General features: G+C 48.7%; 1 protein-coding gene across 16 annotated transcripts in view; it reads right to left on the bottom strand.

The window, feature by feature from the left end:
* Nucleotides 1-2,291: 2,291 nt before the first annotated feature.
* Nucleotides 2,292-18,424, bottom strand: part of COG2 (component of oligomeric golgi complex 2) — a 53,993-nt gene continuing 37,860 nt past the window's right edge. For 13 of the 16 annotated variants that reach the window (XM_047701366.1, XM_047701354.1, XM_047701356.1 and 10 more), the window contains 8 exons: nucleotides 12,473-12,534; nucleotides 10,715-10,866; nucleotides 8,888-9,085; nucleotides 7,912-7,984; nucleotides 7,477-7,619; nucleotides 5,792-5,931; nucleotides 4,168-4,351; nucleotides 2,292-2,643 (listed from right to left, as the gene is read on the bottom strand). In XM_047701366.1, coding sequence (XP_047557322.1) covers nucleotides 2,542-2,643; nucleotides 4,168-4,351; nucleotides 5,792-5,931; nucleotides 7,477-7,619; nucleotides 7,912-7,984; nucleotides 8,888-9,085; nucleotides 10,715-10,866; nucleotides 12,473-12,534 — 1,054 coding nt within the window. In that variant the 3' untranslated portion in view covers nucleotides 2,292-2,541. Of the gene's footprint in view, nucleotides 2,644-4,167; nucleotides 4,352-5,791; nucleotides 5,932-7,476; nucleotides 7,620-7,911; nucleotides 7,985-8,887; nucleotides 9,086-10,714; nucleotides 10,867-12,472; nucleotides 12,535-18,424 lie in introns of those variants that run through there. The other 3 variants (XM_047701355.1, XM_047701362.1, XR_007122569.1) reach the window with 2 other exon arrangements.

The raw sequence follows: 18,424 nt of genomic DNA, 5'->3' as shown, positions 1-18,424 counted from the left end.
CAGGCGGCCCTGGGAAGAGGGAGGCAGAGACTGAGTAGTGCTAATGCGAGGGAGGTGGGAGAGGCAAGGAGGACTGTGTCTGACCAGTCCTCAGGGTGCAGGGCCCCGCCGACGCCCACATTCGGACCTCTGCCTTCAGAACTCTGAGAGAACAGAATTCTGTCCTTTTAAGCCACCATATTTGCAGTAATTTGTTAAAACAGCCACAGGGAACCAACACAGGAAGTCACCCTCAGGGAACGTGGAAGCCACAGGAAGGAGATGGCGGCTGGGAGGCAGCCGGGGTCCCTGAACGATGGCGGGGAGCGCCCCACCAACTCGCGCACAGCCTCCAGGCACCACATCACCCAGGCCAGAGAGACGTCCTTGTGCTGAGATGGCTGTTTGGCTCCTATGTCTTAGGGTAAAAACTCATTCTAGTTTTTCCTATAAAAAATGCATTGGTTCGTCCTTAACCTTTGCTCAATTATGATTCTTCAAGGCAAAGCGAACTAACAGAACACACATTGACACAGACGTTCTGGGGAAGCCAGGGATAAGCGTTCTAGAACTTTCTGCTTTTCACTAAAGACTGTTTCTTCAGCCTAGAAACCAGCCTCAGGACCCCAAGCGTGTAGCTACGCCGAAATGAGCCCGGAACGTGTTGTTACCGGACCTAGGCCGAGCCTGGGCCCCAGTCCTGCAGCAGCAGCTTCTCTGTTCCGACGCTCCTATTAAGGAGGGAGAATTATTACCTAGTGGGGAAGCCTGGACCCTGGGACCAGTTTGGTTGGATTGAAATTCCACTTGTTAGTTATCCTAACTCCTTGTTTTCTGTTTCCTCATCTGCATACGGGGACAGTGGGGGGTTGGAAGGGCTAAATACATTGGATCCCTGTCAACCCTGTTTTGAGACAAACGAGAAAGGCAAGGCAGCCAGGCCGAGGGGACACACCAAGGCTAGCGTTGACCAGCGCTGGGCTGGCGACAGGTGCTCAGCCACGTGGCAACTGAGCAGACCGTGGGCAGGTGGGCGGATCTGCGCAGCCGCTGGCGCTGGGTCTTGGCTCCCGGAGGGCCGTGCCAGGGGTGGCGGGAGGCTGGCCTTACCCACGAGGGCCTAAGTTTACACGCAGAGGCAAGTGCTGGGCCGGCCACTGTGGTGGCTCACACAGGTCCTGTGGGGCTGCAGGCTTGCCTGCTGGCACAGGGTGGCAGGGCCCCCGCTGGATCTCCCTCGGCTCCCGCAAATCCTGGGCCGGGGGTGTGTGCAGCTTCAAGAAAGCACGACTTTTGTAGGCCCCCTTTACAGAACTTGGGGTCTGGGGGCAGCAAGAGACAAACGCGGGTGTGGGCTTATCTCCACTGGCTCCAGGTCAGCCTAGCTCGCTCTCACTTCCCGTCCCCTCCAGGACACCTTCCTACTGCCCCCCCCCCCCGACTGCCCCCGACGGCCTACAGGCCCAGCACCCGCAGAGGCAACAGCCCGTGTAGACGGCTGAGCCGGTGCCCGCGGTCGTGCGAGCGCCCACCCTGACGCTGAGTCCCTTCTGCTCTCACCGCGGGGCTGCGGCCCACCAGACCCCGGTCCCATCGGGTGAGAGCCTGCTCCAGCCGGGGCAGGGCGCGCAGGGCTGCAGCCAGCGCTCTCCAGGCCCCGAAACACAGCGGGAGCTGCAGGGCCGCCCGGGAGCTCCTGCCGCCCCTGCCGCTCTTACTGGGGTTCCTCTCGTGCCCCCCTTCTGCAGCTCGGCCTCATCACGGCGCTGAAAACAAACAGCAGAGTAACTGCTGCTGGCTCCCAGCCCTGCTCTCCTCATGGCCTCTTAGCCTCTTCCTTTCTCGGCCGGCCGCGGGCCTTTGAACCAAGGAGACTCTGAGATGCGACGAGACGCACGCTAGCGGGAGGAGAGCGGCGCCTCCGGCGCCTCCGCAGTGGGTCGGCAGCGGCCCACCTCGCGCTCCTCCCTCTTCCCCGCGCCCTGCAGCCTCTCCCTCCCGCCGGGGAGCGCCATCTCACCCGTGCTCAGCCACAACCCCAAACCCCAAACCGCACGCGCTTGGGCAGACACGTCTTTTATTCAGGAAACACGTCTTTCCTCCTGCTTCGCGCCGGGCAGACGGAGGAGTGCGGCTTCCCGCCTGCCTCAGAGCGTCCCCTGCGCGCGGTCCCCCTGCAGGCGGGCGCTCCCCGCGGCGGGTCCCGGCCAACTTTCCGCAGCTGCCGGCTCTACGAACTCAAGTCCCGTTTTAGAAAACGGCTCTTCCACGCTAAGATTTACAATAAAAATAAAATAATTTGCTCTGTAAACTATAGTAGAAAGTTTCAAGTGTCTTAAAAACGATCTTCCATACAACGGAAAAAGGCTTCTGTGTTCTGCTCTGGGTGACAGGACACCTGATGTGCGGAGAGCAGCGGCGTTGGGGTGTGGCGTTGGGGTGTGGCTGGAGACACGGTGCACCACTTCTGGGCCACAGAGACTTGGGGAGGGGACAGAGCCGCTTTCCTCCCCTCAGGCTCCATGGCCTGCTCTCCCCTCCCCGTGGGCTCTTCCAAAATGCTCAGGGCTGTTCTGCCGTTGCCTGGTCCTTGGCGGCAGCGACCAGCTCGGCGAGAGCGGGGAAGCTCTTTATGTCCTTTGTCGCCAGGCCCATCTTTTGAATCTGCAAAGGCCAGGAGAGCGAATGAAGGCCCCTCCACTCCGTCTGAATGCGAACAAAAGCCCCTTATGAAAGGACACACAGAACAGCTACCCCCCCAGGAACCCAGAAAAAGGGCGCTCCCCAGTGACTGCCAGAGTATTTCTCCCTCACAGCAAAGGGCTGACTCATCGTCAAGCCTCACTTTTTGGGGCCAAACGCTTGGCATTCTCAGAAGCCAGCATGTTCATTTATCTTAGTCCGTCACACCGGGCTCTTACCAGCCTGAGAGCCTCTTTTGTGGACTGCGAAAGAAAATTCACACAAAAAGAATAATAAAGTGAACTATTTCTTAAGTGGAGAGTTTTCAGAAAAGCATTGGCCTGGGCTCTTCATTTCTTCACACAGCACCACCAACCTCTCCTCAGAATCTGATGAATTGCGGATGCCGTGGCGGGGCGAACGCCGTGCATTACCGGGGCACCCGAGTCGTGGCACACTGTGTTCCTGCTTTTGTGAATGGAAGCTACAAACACAACATGCACACATGCACAGGAAAATCTGGAAAAATCTGCACCAAGTATACAGAATCTGCCGGATGCTGATGCTCCTCTGGGGACCGGGACCAAGGACTCCCATTTCTATTTGTCCCCCTGCTGCTAGCCCCCCAGCCCTCCCCTTCTTTCTTTGGCTTCTTTGTTCTTCGCATTGCTGTAACAAATTGTTTTACTTGTAAAAAGACTCTAAGTTTCTCTTTTGAAATAAAAAAACAAGGCAATGGACTTCTGCCAGAATAGACCTATCTCTAAATTCACCTTAAAGCAGCAAAATTTAGCCTGCAGGAGTCCTCAACGAGCTAGAAAGCCAAGCACCTCCTGACGGGGATTTCAGGATCCCACCTCTTTTCCTCCAGCACAAGACCTTCCCAGAGGACCTGTGTCATTCCACGAGCCTAAACGGTTTAGAAAGCCAGCTTCTCGAGGATGAGAAGTTTCTCGATCCTTGAGCAAGTCACCTCAGTGTGAACAGAGGCCTTGCCCAGAACCTGGATCTGCCCCCTCAGAGACATTAGGTACAGTAATGCTCATCCACCCGCCGTGACCCTAAAGCCTGGGTTCAATGAAAACAGAGAACTCAGCCAGGGACGCAAAGAGGTCAGGCTTCGGTGATTCCTCAAGGGCCACACTGAGAAATCCAGGGGCTAATGGTTTTCCCGTTATTTTAACAACCTGACTGCGTCTTGGGCACTTTCCAGAAGGCGGACAAACAGGACACCATCTCCGTCTGTGAGCTCACACTCACACTCACACGCTCACACTCACGAGTGCCCGAGCCAAACAGAGGCAGTGAGACTGCAACCGTCAGTTTTTCGTATCTGCTGGCGCACGTCCTTTTCCTTCAAGTATTTTGGGGCCCTGACCTACTCTCCCAGCCCCAGAGGCGGATACCCCCACCTTCCCCGGGCAGCACGCGTGGGCTCAGGTGAGCCCCCAAGAGACCGAGGGGCCATCATCAGAGGCATCATGCTGACGACAGCTCGGGCCTTACCTGCTCTCCCAGGTATTCCACGTCCAAGGCCAACTGCAGCCGGATCTTGTCATCGTCGCTCATGCCGCCGCCACTGGGACCGACGGGGTTGGCGGGAGAGCTTCTCCTGGCTTGCTTCAGCCTTTTCAGGCTCTCCTCCATTTTCCTCACCGAGCTCAGGACGTCTGACACGGTTTCGTAATACCTGGAGCACAGGGCACACTCACTGGTGAGGCCGAGGTGCTCGTGTGTCTCCCCAGACAGGGTACTGGCTTTGTGGGCCAAAACAAGAGATTTTTAGGATTAAAAATTCATTTCCAATTTAAAAAAAATCTGCCATGGTAGATTTATCAATGTTTCTTAAGACTGAAAAAAAAGTTGTTTTTTTTTTTTTTTAAAGATGTTATTTATTTGAGAGAGAGAGAGAGAGTGCACAAAGTGGGAGGCGCAGAGCGAGGGGAGAAGCAGGCTCCTCGCTCAGCGGGGGGCCTGATGCGGGGCTTGAGCCTGGGGGATCATGACCTGAGCCGAAGGCAAATGCTTAACTGAGCCACCCGGGTGCCCCTAACGGGCGGGTCTTGACTTTCTAACACTGCATTCCCTCAGAACTGAAGAAATATGTACGTGGACTTGTGTACAGTTTTACCCCCGAACTGTAAGAGGAAACTATGGGCCAAATGGTCTTTCCTACTTGAAGAGTGAGTAGCTGGAGTTCATTCCCCAAAAGTGCAAGTAACAGATTCATTTACAGTCAGTTCTTGGAACAGTTCATCTTTTAAAGAATGGAAGCATTTCAAATTTTTAAATAAAACGAATTACCTTCACAATAGTCTCAATATAATTTGCAAATTATAAATGAGTTGCTTTTCAAAACTTTGTTTACAAGCTGGTTACCTGGCACTTGGAATGTATTTGCCCACAAAAGCAATATTGTAACTCACTGTTATGTCCTAAATTAACCCACAGATTTCACTTAATTCAGATGAGACTGAAATAAATCAAGTATTAGTGCAAAATAATTAAACAAAACTGAATAATATTCTTTTGACATAAGCCAAGGCTGGCATCGGGGGAGAAGCTGATTAAGGGAGAAATGAGGAGACATTCAACCACAGGGATGCTAAAGACCTCCTTGTATTTTTAAGGACTGCAGGGTTTGAGACACGGAGCATTTCTCCGTTGTAATGACAGTTCCGAATGTCTGTTTTCTCGTCTAGACTGCAGCGGCCTCGCGGGTAGGAGCCTTGGATTATGCGGCATGATCAGAGCCATTTCAGACACAGCTGAGGAGAGAGAGGATCTTGAAAGGAAAAGTAAGCCTGGACTTGCACAAAGAGGCCCGCATGAGGTGCATCGCGGACACCAAGGCCCAGGCATGCCCAGGGAGGTGCAGGGCCAGTGTGAGCCCCAGGGAGGCCGGGAAGCAGGCGGCCCGACACGCTCTGGGTGCAGGGTGAGTGGTGCGAGCGCGGCTGAGCCATCAACACAGACGGAAGGACTGAGCACCCGTGCCTGGCTCGTCCAGGCACCCACTGACTGGATGGACTCCCCACCTTGTGCACATGCAACCCGCCAGGGCCTCCGCGATCTCTGACTCAAGTCTTTTCTAAGAAAGTCTGGAATTGCCTACTCCTCGGGTACTTACTTATGAGTGCTCTCAGAAAGGGCGCCTTCTAGCCACTGCCGGATTATTGCCTGTTTGAGCTTATCCTTGTGCCCGCTCTGAAGCTGGTGAAAGGGCTTTAGAGCACTGTCCACGTACGAGGAGGCTGCTGTTGGCACCTCCTGGAATAACGATGGTGGGGGATACAAAAGTACACAGGAAAAAAAAAAGAGAAAGTTACTCAAACTTCACGGAGGTGCTACTGACCTACCAGTTTTGAGACAGGCACAAAGTCCCTCCCTCCCCAGAAAGCACACCAGTGTTGTCTACAGAAAGACACCTGGAGAACAAAGGAGGTCTGGTAAAGCAAGGGAAAAGTCACGTTTCCAGCCAGAGATGGGAGAGAGAAAGAGAACATGCACCAGGGCGGATGGGGGTGATGGGGGCCGTCGGGGGCTGTCTGAGACCATGCATGTCTAACAAGCTCCCACCAGGTGGCGCTAACGCCGCCGATGAGCAGCCAGAGGAGCATGGATCTAGGGTTCGTAATTTGACTTTTTTCAGTTTTAGCTTCTTCAGCTGCAGACAAGGCCACTGGAATTCACTTTATAGAAGAACAAATGACAGTATCTGACCCACCTGCACCTGGTAAATACATTAACGTCGTATGGAACAGACGGGGAAAGCCGGTAGCTTACTAAAAGGAAATTAATGTATTTGGAATATAAAGTAGGTCTCTCTCCCACCTTGAAGTGGGAGCTTCAAATCAGACCAGAAAGAGGAAGCCAGGTGAGAAAGTGTGCTTGTTGGAAGCGGCAATCCTAACGCACACCCCAGATTTAAGAAGGAGAAGAAAAAGAACCACAAAGGAGGTTCGCCCCAGCTCAGTTCAGCCCTCTCTGCCTCCGGAACATGAGTCGGACAGGAAGGCCAGCACGAACGGGACAGGACCCAAGATCAGCACGCGCGGAGGCTGCCCCAGGGACACTCCAAAACAGCACAGCGTCTTAGGAAATCGTCATAGTTCTTGAAAATAATTTTAGCCTAACATCCAACTCTACAATTGTGAAAAAAGAAATTCGATGGAAAATTAAGTGACACGTAGCCAGAAGGAGAGGAGAAATGCCTGAAAATAAGAATTCAGGAGGGGAAACTAAGACCACTGGTCCAAAAGAAGTCCCCAAGTCGCCATTCTATAAAACGTGACAACAGGAGAATTCGACTTTGAACACCAGTGTGCGTGCACGCTTTTCCATCTCATAAATGCTTTCCATGTTCTTAACGCAGCTTTTCAAATCTTATCGAGTTAAAGAACCGGAGGAAGCTGGTACTTGCTAGGACAGTATGAAGGGAACAAGGTAAATTCAAATTTTTTCAAATATAAGATTCAAAGACCAAAAGAGTACAGGAGTTAAAGATATTTTCTTAAAATGCTTTCTTTTGAAATCTTTATCTTTATCTTTTCTTTTATCTTTATCTTTTCTTTATCTTTCCTTAAGGCCAAAGGCATCCAGAACAAGTCCGTATAGTCTGAGTCCAATTCCCAAAGCAGCTGACCGTAACCATTCACCCGTGTGGTCCCCCTCCAGCAAATAAAGACTCTTTGGATGAGGCTGATTAGGTCTGTCTTGGGCTGTCCTGGGTCTTGCTGAACCACTCCCTCCCTCGGTGTCTTTCCTGCTCTGTATTTCCCCACCTTGGAATTCTTTTCAGTGAGTGCTGCTAACCTTATTGGTTCTTCGGTAAAGCCTGGGGACCTCCAGGGCACTTTTCAGGTAACTGAAACAAGACTCACTTAAGTCTTGGATGATTCTGTTACTCAAGGCAGGCACACAGGCTGACAGAGACGTCTGGGAGTCCTCCAGGGCTGCTGTAGAGACATAAAGATTAAATGTAACCACTTACTCAGGCCCAGATGTGAATCTTAATTTAGACAGTGTCATGGTATTTAGAGAGTATATGACAGTAAATCAAATCGAATCATTAGGATTAAACAAAATATCTCATTTAGAGAAGTTAAAATCACAGAACAGAATATAGAAACAACCAAGGATTTACAACGAGAGAAGAAAATGGTAAATATATCCTACAGTGTCTAAAGTTTTATTTTAAATTATTTCTCATTCAAAGATTTGCTGGGTCTAAAGGTTCATTTTTTTTACCTGAGATAGAAGAAAAATTCTTAAAGCCAATCATTTCAAGTTTTGGCTTGATTGTTTCCAAGAGTTCTGGAAGCTGAAATAAATATGCACTTTATATATTCAGTTACTTTTTAGAAATCAAAGGAAGAGGCAATTCTATTTGCATCTATAAACTCTAAAATATTGTTAATGAACGATGAAACTAAACTCAGGACTTTCTGTCATTTTCGTCAGAAGAAGGGAGAATTCCTAACGCTTTCACAATATAACAGAAGCCAACATCACGTGAAACGGCAGTGCTCGGCTAGCAACAGGACAGGGACTATGAAAACCATTTCCTATCCTGTGGCTCTTTCCCGTCCCAAAACAAACTTACAACGAAGACCATGTTTTTGCTCAAAACATGTTATTTGTTCGAGCCCCACAACATATTTAAACCGGAGGAAAGCAGATTTATGTACCAGAGCACTCGCACACAAATTCGGCCCACAAAGCCCTCTTAATTAATGATAAAGGCCCCAATATGGGGCCCTATCCAGGGGAAACAGAGGCAAAAGTTTTAACAGTTGAGCACTTTCAAAGTACAGCTGACGATCTAAAGTTACCTGGAAATGATGTGGTCAGGTCAAGTGGGGTAGAGACAATTAAGCCCCAACCTGTTAGCAATCATGCCGCACAGGGTGAGCGGAACTAATGGGCAGACGGGAGCGGGCTCGCTCGGGGCTCATGACAGCGCTACGGGAGAGGAAGCGGAGGCCCCAGGTTCACACAGTTTGCGACCAGACTGATGAGCAAGGACGAAGACAGCCCACTGGTGGTGGGGGGAGGGTTTGGAGAGACACCTCAGAGGGCAGATGAACATGTTCTCTCGAGGTGCCCTTGGGCCCCATGATTCTAAGCCCTGTGAGGCCAAATGGTGTCAGGTCTTTGCACACACACTGCTTTCTGTGGCCACACCGAAGCAAGCACCTGGGATTCTTCCGGGACACAGGCCTACCTGCTCCTGAAGCTTGTCCAGGTCTGCAACCACATACACGAGCTGCGTACTGGAAATGGAGACCGTGGGCTTTGTTTCTGAAGGGCCACTTCCTTGGTCTTCACCATTTCCTTGGGTAACTGAAGGGTCTTTGCTACCAGTTACCAAAGGCTTTTTGATATCCTTGGCACTTTCATTAGAGATGGGCCTGAGTAAAAGCTGGAAAACCATTGCAATGATTATTTTTCCACTAGCAACATCTCTGAGCTTTCGTTTTTGTGGGTCAACGACTCACCTAAAGTGACAGCTATCTACGAAGTATTACAAGTTAACCAACGGAAGCACAACAAGGAGAAACAAGGTCAAGCGACAACCCCACGTACATTTAATCTTCCTTAAACCTGTGTCTAATTTTGGTGATAAAAAGTAACTGGCAAAAATAAAATAGGTTCCTAAACAGAATGAAAATGTTTCTGGAACATCACAATTAAAAAAAAAAATCATTGACTCTACTGGGTAAAATCATTTACCTAGTGTGCTTGGCAAATTTATCATTATAATTAGTAAGGATAAAAAAAAATCAAAATCCAAGCTTCATTATGCTTCAAATAGTACAAACAAAAGTATTACTCAAATCATGTATTGTTACAAGGGGAAAACCAGAGAGAATTACCCTGGAATCAGGAAAAAAAATGCAAAAATGAATGTTTAGGGCAAGATAATTTATTAGAGACGTCAGAATTACTGGCTGGTCAGAATGCATGCCACCGCCGACTCAGACCGAACTGAAGCATCTCATGGCCCCCGTGTCCCCAGAACCGATCACACCGTGCTCTTCAGAAACAGCCTGATTGTCTGCTAAGACCCTTCTGAGCAGAAGAAGGCAAAAGGGGAAAAAAAAAAACAAACTGGCTTCCACTGAGCTCCCGGGATCCACCAGGTACTTCCATCAACAATTTGTTGGTCAACAAATTATCTCTTTACTCCGCACAACCACATATAGAAGCTGTTTTCCCATTTTACAGATGAAGAATTTGGGACTCCAGAGCTAATCTTCCCAAGGCCGTGAAACATAAAAGTGGAAGAACCTCGGTTTGGTTCTGACTGAAGCCTGCGCTCCTTCCGTTAGAACACTCAGCGACATGGTGACGTGCTCATCTCTGATGCCAACTAGGACTTCCTTCCCACAGAGGAGACTTCTTTGTGTCATCTTTCTAGAGAGCAAACACACGCTTCCGGCCTCTTTTCATTGTCATCACACACAATGAACCGGCTGCGTTGTCTGTCTGTCTCCTGAGACTGTCCAGGAGGCAGGGACTCTCTCAGACCCAGATGCTAGTGTGGGGCCTGCCTGCGGGCTGAGCTGAATGGATGCTTTACCCACAGAACCTAATAATTCTTCGTGGGCATGTGGCTATTTAATATAGTCAACTACCTGACAAGGAGAAAAGTAGGATATTCTGAAATGAAGGGAAGGTTAATTAATTTCCCTACCTTTTAATCTTGACTATCGTATGATTTTTTTTTTTAACTTCCAAATACGATTAAAACATGTATATTTTTATTTCTACTCCTTTTCATTAAAATGAGCATCTCTGTTTTAATCTGGGGGCACCTCAAAGATTCTGGCTTTGAGGAGGGAACACGAGCTCGTCAGCGTGGAGCTTTCCCACCAGATGCCCACAAAGGCCATGGAGCCAAGAGGGAAAGGGAAACACACACTGGCTACGAACTTGAGAAGGGCACCTACTGTCGTCCTCCAGATTAACCTCTGGTGACCACAGGGCATTGTGAAACCAGAGTCCCTGACAGCGCTGGTTCTGGAGCGGCGGCGTGGCCGGCCCTCACCTCGCGGACGAAGCCCGAGTACCGAGCCAGGAGCTGCAGCGTGAGCCTCCACAGCCGATGCGTCAGCCCCGGGAGGAACATCTTGGCCGACCAGCACCGCTGCAGGCCACTCCACGTCCTGTGAGAAGCCAGGAGGCAAAAGGGACTGCCAGCTGGAGAGGAAACAGACACGTCAGGAATCACCGCCAACTCCAGGCTCAACTCAAACATTCTCGACGTGTAACTCAGGAGTGGGGAAACTGGCCCTAAACCATCCACGCTACCCCATCTTTCGTGGCAACGCGCCCGCTAATTTTACACAGGTCCCCCTCCCAGTTGCTGGGGAAACAAACACACAGCATTCAGGAATCATGTTACGAGGCATTTTATACCACCTCAATAAACACAAGCAGGAGGGGCGGTCCTTGCAAGGGCTTTGACTTTGGTGCCAAGTCTGTCCTGTTGCATTTGTCTGCTCCTCCGTTCCCCTCCTTGAACCCACTGCTCATGTACAGGAAGTCAGGGACATATGACCCTGTTCAGCAAAAACAGGTGAAGACCGACTTTGAGGCTAAAACCGCGCGGTCCAGGCTGACCTGGCCACACAGACACGAGGAGTCTCAGCAGGGCAGCCTAGAGACCCACATGGCTACAGAAGTAGCTGGACAGTGTGTGAGTGGCCGCCGGGAGTGACTACAGGACATGGGATTAGCGAGACCACCGAGGAAAGCAAGCACGTCCGGAACCCACCAACCACAGTCACCTGCTCACTATCCCGGAATGGAGGCCGGGGCTCTGGAGGCCTGGGGCGGGAACCCCAGTTGTGAATCATTCCCAGGAGGGAAGGGCCATCCTGATGCTTTACATGGGCCTGGGACTAAAGCAGATGTGAGCCAATTTGCTATACAAAGAGCTGATCACCAGGGGCTAATCCCCTTGCCGTGTTATATTCAGAAACAAAAATAACATCTGCTTCCTGTATCCTTAGTGTTTTTTGCTTGTTTATTTTAATTTCACTTTAGGGACACGTGGGTGGCCCAGTCAGTTAAGTCTGGCTTCAGCTCCGGTCATAATCCTGGGGTCCTGGGATCGAGGCCCGAGTCAGGCTCCTTGCTCAGCAAGAAGCCTGCTTCTCCCTCTGCCTGCCTCTCCCCCTGCTTGTGCTCACTCTCTCTTTCTCTGACAAATAAATCTTTAAGAAATAAAATCTTAATTCCAGTGTAGTTAACATACAGTGTTGTACTGGTTTCAGGCGTACAATACAGTGACTGAACGATTCTGTACATTCCTCGGTGCTCATCATGGTAAGTGTCCTCTTAATCCCCGTGACCCATTTCCTCCTCCCCTCTGGTGACCACCAGTTTGCTGTCCATGGTTAAGAGCCTGTTTCTTGGTTTGTCTCTTTTGTTCCCTTTGCTCGCTTATTTTGTTCCTTACATTCCACAAGTGAAATCAGATGGTGTGTCTTTCTCTGACTCAGTTCACTTAGCACAATGCACTCTAGGTCCCTCATGTCCTTGCACATGACAAGATTTCCTCCTTCTTTACTGCTGAAACAATATCCCATTCTTTTTACCGAGAATGCTCTATAAACCAAAAAAATTTGATTTCTTTAGCCTCTTTAGAAAAAAAGAGAGACTGAGTTATGTTCTTAAGGTCTAACTATGGCATGACAGGACAAGGTGCAAGGACCCTCGGAACGGGGAGGTCTAGGTGACTGGCTGAGCTTCCCTCACTCAGGGAGCGACATCCTGCCACTGATCACTTTCAGGAAGTTACCTGGGGCGTCCGCCAGCACACCGGTGAGTGCTGCTTCTAAGGATCCTGCAATCTCTCTGAATCTGAGATAAAAACAAGAGCACAGATGAGGGTTAATGCAGCTGCTAGATGCCTCTCCCTGTTCTCCCTCCTTCCCAGGGACCGGCCACTGCCTCCATTGGCTTGTCCCTCAGTCTGATGCTCTTATCAATGTCCAATCAGCCCCAGAATGCCTATTCTCCCAAACGTTTTCTAAACCGAATAAGGAAAACATTTCTTAATCGGGCACAATTAGGTAGGGTTTCTCTGTTATTTGCATCTGACTGGAATCATGACTAACCCGTGCTTTTCAAACTAAAACTGCCCGTTAAGCTGCCATCAAGAAGCCATGCCTGCAAAGTCCCACCTGCCTTGTGAAACCTGCGTTTCCATCCCCTTGCGGCCACGAGACTGCAGCTATCTTCAATCCATCTTGATTTGCACCATCACAGCAGAGTACATGTCCTCAAACTAAGGAACGGGGAGGCTGTATTCTGTATCTTTGTTTGCAAGCTTGAGAAAAGCCACTGCAGGTAGCCAGTGAGCACAGCGGCTGGTGGCCCACGCTCTGTGCATTTCCGTGGAGCCCCTCATGCTCCCTGGTGCCCACCCTGTTGGCACAGCCAGCGGCATCTGCGCCACTGCTTCCGGTCACTTTGCCTGTGTCTCAGCTGGCCCACCATCCATCGCGACCTCCTGTCCCTGATTTCTGTTTTAATAATTGATGAGGGCATTTGTTTAGGACTCTGTGACATGAAAGTGTGTATTTTTTAAACTAGGTGCTCAGGTAGCATTCTGTTTCCCGACTACGTAAACTTCCCCCATCATACCCTCCCCAGCACGCTCCTGTCACCGGCCAGTTCCCTTACGGCAATCAATTCTGACACACGCTCAAGATTAATTTACCTAATTGAGCAGTTTGGTTTTTTAAATTATTTTACCTATTTTATTATTTTTTAAATTGTTTTGTTATTCACCATACAGCATGTCATTAGTTTTTGGTGCAGTGTTCCATGATTCATTGTCTGCATATAACACCCAGTGCTCCATGCAATGCGTTTCCTCCTTAACACCTATCACTGGGCTCACCCATCTCCCCACCCCCCTGAAACTCTCAGTTCCTTTCCCAGAGTCTACAGTCTCTTGTGGTTCATCTCCTCCTGATTCCACACCCCCTTCATTTTTCCCTTCCTTCTCCTAATGTCCTTCGTGTTATTCCTTATGCATCACAAGTAAGTGAAACCATATGATAATTGACTCTCTCTGCTTGACTTATTTCACTCAGCATAATCTCCTCCAGTACCGTCCATGTTGCTACAAAAGTTGGATATTCATCCTTTCTGATGGAAGCATAATACTCCATAGTGTATATGGACCACATCTTCCTTATCCATTCATCTGCTCAAGGGCATCTTGGCTCTTTCCATAGTTTGGCAACTGTGGCCATTGCTGCTATGAACAATGGGGTACATGTGCCCCTTCTTTTCACATTTGTATCTTTGGGGTAAATACCCAGTAGTGTGATTGCTGGGTTGTAGGGTAGCTCTATTTTTAACTTTTTGAGGAACCTCCATGCTTTTTCCAAAGTGCCCATACCAGCTCGTTTTCCCATCAAGTGTTAAGAGGGTTCCCCTTTTCTCCACATCCTCTCCAACATATGTTGTTTCTTGTCTTCAATTTTTGCCAGTCTAACTCGTGTAAGGTGGTAGTGGTTTTATGATTTGAATTTCCCTGATGGCTAACAATGAACATTTCTTCATGTGTTCTTCATGTGTCTGTAGCCATTTATATGTCTTCTTTAGAGAAGTGTCTGTTCATGTCTTCTGCCCATTTTTTGACTTGATTACTTGTTTTTAGAGTAGAAGTTCTTTATAGATCTTGGGTATCAGCCCTTTATCTGCAGTGTCATTTGTGAATATCTTCTCCCATTCCGTGGGTTGCCTCTTTTTTTGTTGACTATTTCCTTTGCTGTGCAGAAGCTTTTTATCTTGATGAAGTCCCAAAAGTTCATGTTCCCTTTTGTTTCCCTTGCCTTTGGAGACGTGTCTTAAATAAACATTGTTAAAATTAAAATGTCTATGCTGACCAGAGCAATCTGTACTTTAAATGCCATCCCAATCAAAATAGCAATGGTATTTTTCAAAGTGATGGAACAAACAATCTTAAAATTGTATGGAACCAGAAAAGGCCAAGGAAATGTTAAGAAAGAAAAACAAAGCTGGGGGCATCATGTTGCCTGATATCAAGGTTTATTACAAAGCTGTGATCACCAAGACAGCAGAGTACTGGCATAAAAACAGACACACAGATCAATGGAACAGAATAGAGTCCAAATACAGACCCTCAACTCTATGGTCAACTAATCTTCAACAAAGCAGGAAAAAATAGCCAATGGAAAAAAAGAGAGTCTCTTCAGTAAATGGTGCTGGGAAAACTGGACAGCTATATACAGAAGAATGACACTTGACCATTCTCTTACACCGTACACAAAGATAAACTCGAAATGGATAAAAGACCTCAACTGTGAGACAGGAATCCATCAAAATGCTAGAGGAGAACGTAGGCAGTAACCTCTTCGACATGGGCCACAGCAACTTCTTTTAAGACACGTCTCCAAAGGCAGTTTGTTTTTTTTACAGTACATATGTGCTTTTTAAAAGCAGTCCAGGGACGGAGCTGAAGGAAACTGGCTGAAGAGTGAAAAGAACCAACTGTGAGAACCAACCGAAGCGAGGCTGTGCACATCAGACAGAGAGCAGCAGCTGTGCCGCCCACCAACACGGCCCAGAGCCCAAGACCCCAAGGCCGCCCTGCATTGCTAGGACCCCCCTGGTTACCACAGTTTCCTAGAGGCTAAGCGGAAGGAACCTTCGCACCTACTGCCCAGGGAAGCCTGCGGAAGGCTTGTCTCCCTGAGCTGCAGACAAGAGGCATGGGGGAAAACAAGTGACAAGCAGAAAGGCGGGGTTACAGAAGGGAGCCCAGGAGATGAGCCCAAGAACAGAGCAAAAGGGGATGGTATGACCCTGCGCCGGGGGAAGAGAGGGGGGAAGGGGAGCTCTGCAGCGGGGAGAGCGTACTGGCCCCAGGTCTCAGCCTCAGGCCCCTCACATCACTTTTTACAAAATCTATACAAAATACAGAGTAAGCTCTGACAGGGAAAAGGCCTGAGAGGTAACCCGGCACTGCATACAGCTGGGGAAACCCGGAGCGAGCTACACGGCCCCGAGTAAGGAAACGGTTACGTGACGTGTGGCACATTCATTCTAGAATGTGGTATGGGAAGAGGTCGGCTTGAAGGTACATAGCAGTTAGAGCAAATATAACTTACCAGTAAGGAAGGGACAGAGGACACAAAATTATTCAGACATTTATGCTAACGACAAGAATGCACACGTGAGAAGTTACCAGAACCAAAAGCAGCAGGACCCCTGGTACCTTCCTGCCTTCACATGGCCCTTTGCCGTGTGACACGTGGGAAGAGCCATGAAAGCACACCTGCCCGTGTCACCTGACTGAGCTGTGCCTCCCCAGCCCGGGACCTAGCACCAGCCCCTCGCTCAGCTTTGCTGGGCAGCCGACTTCTAGGACGGAAGCGACAGGTTATCGTTCTTTATGCAAAACAGCAGCAAGTGAGAGGCGACTCTGGTGAAGCTTGAGAAACGTGCTGTCGTTGGCACATGGATGTGTGATGCCATTCTGCTCTTGTCAAGAGTACTTGTAGCAAGGGCAAACCCCAAATAAAATGTTTCTCAAGTCTTAAATCTGGGTTTGGGGAAGGTCTCCGGACACATTCCTCCAGGCAGGCTTCAGGTCTGCGAGCTTCCGAAAGTGCTCGTACAGAATCGGCACGGCAGCGAGACACCCCCTCTGCTTGGCAGGATCAGAACTGTCAGAGGCCGAGTCTCTACACACCTCTACCTCGTGTACACGCACACTTGGGGCAAAGGGAGAGTGCGTTGATGCTGCAGACACTCCACATCATTAACGAGGAGACCTACTACGTTCAGCATGTACCGAATAAAGCATATACCGTGAACGTTCTGGGAGTATGTAAGGTTCTAGAAAGATTTCAATTAAAAAGACCTACAACTTAGCCTTTGGCTTTGAAGGGACTAACACCAGTTTCTAGGTAGCCACTGGCTTGTGACAATTTGACACGGTTTCGGTCCTACCTGCATTTACTTTTCTTCCTATGAGAAACTAAATCCTAAAGCTACTTTGCAACATGCCTGTAAGAACATGGGAAATGCAGACCCAGCAGGGTATCAGGAACAGTGTGCTCCAGAAGGTGCTAGCTCGGAATGCTCCCTTTTCTCCTAAGAGGATGGGGATGCAGGCCTATGGTCAGACCAGGAGCGTAAACCTGTTCCCAAGAGTGCAATATGAGTATTTCTCCCTATAAATATGTCAAAGCGTATTTGTCAAAGCGTACCACCCCACTGGCTTTTGGCTTCCTTCAGGTGACCCTGAAATGAATCAGATAACAATACAACTCTGACCCTAGTCATGTTTGTGGAACTTTCTGTCATTCCCCCAGAGTAAACAATTCGACACCTGGTAAAAATCAACAGAACAGTCCTACAAAGGATTACTTGAATTTATTTTTAAAATGGAAAAACAAACGTATTGAATACAAGTTCCACACTTCGTAACTCAAACGTCATTTTTAAGAATTTCACAAATTTTGAGAGAGATTACAAAAGAAAGTTAACCAATTCCTTTGAATGCTTAATTTTAAAGATCTGGTGAAGGTACAAAATCTTTCAGGAACTGGCTGACTTTCAACCTAGTTTAAGGCTCATCTGCCAGCCCTGTGAGAACCAACTGAAGTGAGGCTGTGCTGTCGCTGTGGGGCTCTGCCTGGCCCACCCTGAGCTCGGGCTGAAAGCAGCCCGCTGGAGCTCCAGGAGGGTGGGTCCAGGAGGTGGGGGGACAGTACAAGATCTCCAAGCACGGGATCATGGGATCTGGGGGAACAACTGGAAATAAGAGTTTGGAGGCAGCAGCCAGGACGTGATGTGATAGTACCGGATGTCTAAAGCTATCTAACTCACCACCGACTACGGAAGAAATGGTTAAATGCAGACATCTCTCCTCTACTGTAGCCTTATACTGTGACATAATGCTCCACTATTTTAAATTCTGCTCCTGAATCGAAAGGGCTTCTTACCCTGGCTTGATCTTGATTATCCCGTAACAACTACTTCCAGTGTGGTCCATGAATACCTTAGATGAACAAATCCTTAATTTCCTACTCAGAGACAAGCTACGTGGTGATGGGACCTTGGCAAATTAAGCATAAAATTTGGGAGTAATATGAGAAGGGCATCTCCCTAATGTTCTGATAACCGTGATTTCATTATCACAAGATGATTACATACATTTGCAATCATGGCAAGCAATTATAATCAAGGTACCTAATCCGTAATATATTTCCCTGTGACTTTCCCTCAGAACTCTAGGGAAAAGGACTGCATCGTAATGAAAGTACTCAGCGATGAAAACAAAAAGCCTATGACCCTCTACAGACCGTTCTATCTAAAACACTCTAGTTAATGTCATTCTATGAAGGAACTTACCATGACCTCAATCAAGAGACTCTGCAAAAATGCCGGATCTCATCGATTTTTCTAGCAAAACACACGTTGCTAAGAGTTTATCCTAAATTTCCCCAATAGTTTATAGAAGCACTTATTTACATACGTGTCATCATCAGGACATCTGTTAGAAGTGTCACCATTTTCCAGAACAGAGAGAACAAATGTCAGAGATTATAAAGAAAAGCCAAAATAATAACTAAGATTCTCGTAACTGATTGAAGGAACCAGATGCAAAGGATACCTAAGGCTGCGCCTCTCCCCACTCTCTCTGAGGGAAAAGAACTGTCCAGAGAAGCCGACAACAGATGTGGGCCGGGGCCGCTGTTTGACA

The sequence above is a fragment of the Lutra lutra genome, chromosome 14 (assembly GCF_902655055.1).
Source record: "Lutra lutra chromosome 14, mLutLut1.2, whole genome shotgun sequence".
Lineage (NCBI taxonomy): Eukaryota > Metazoa > Chordata > Mammalia > Carnivora > Mustelidae > Lutra > Lutra lutra.
Note: the sequence above shows the minus strand (reverse complement) of the source record. Positions and strands in the feature narration are given on the sequence as shown.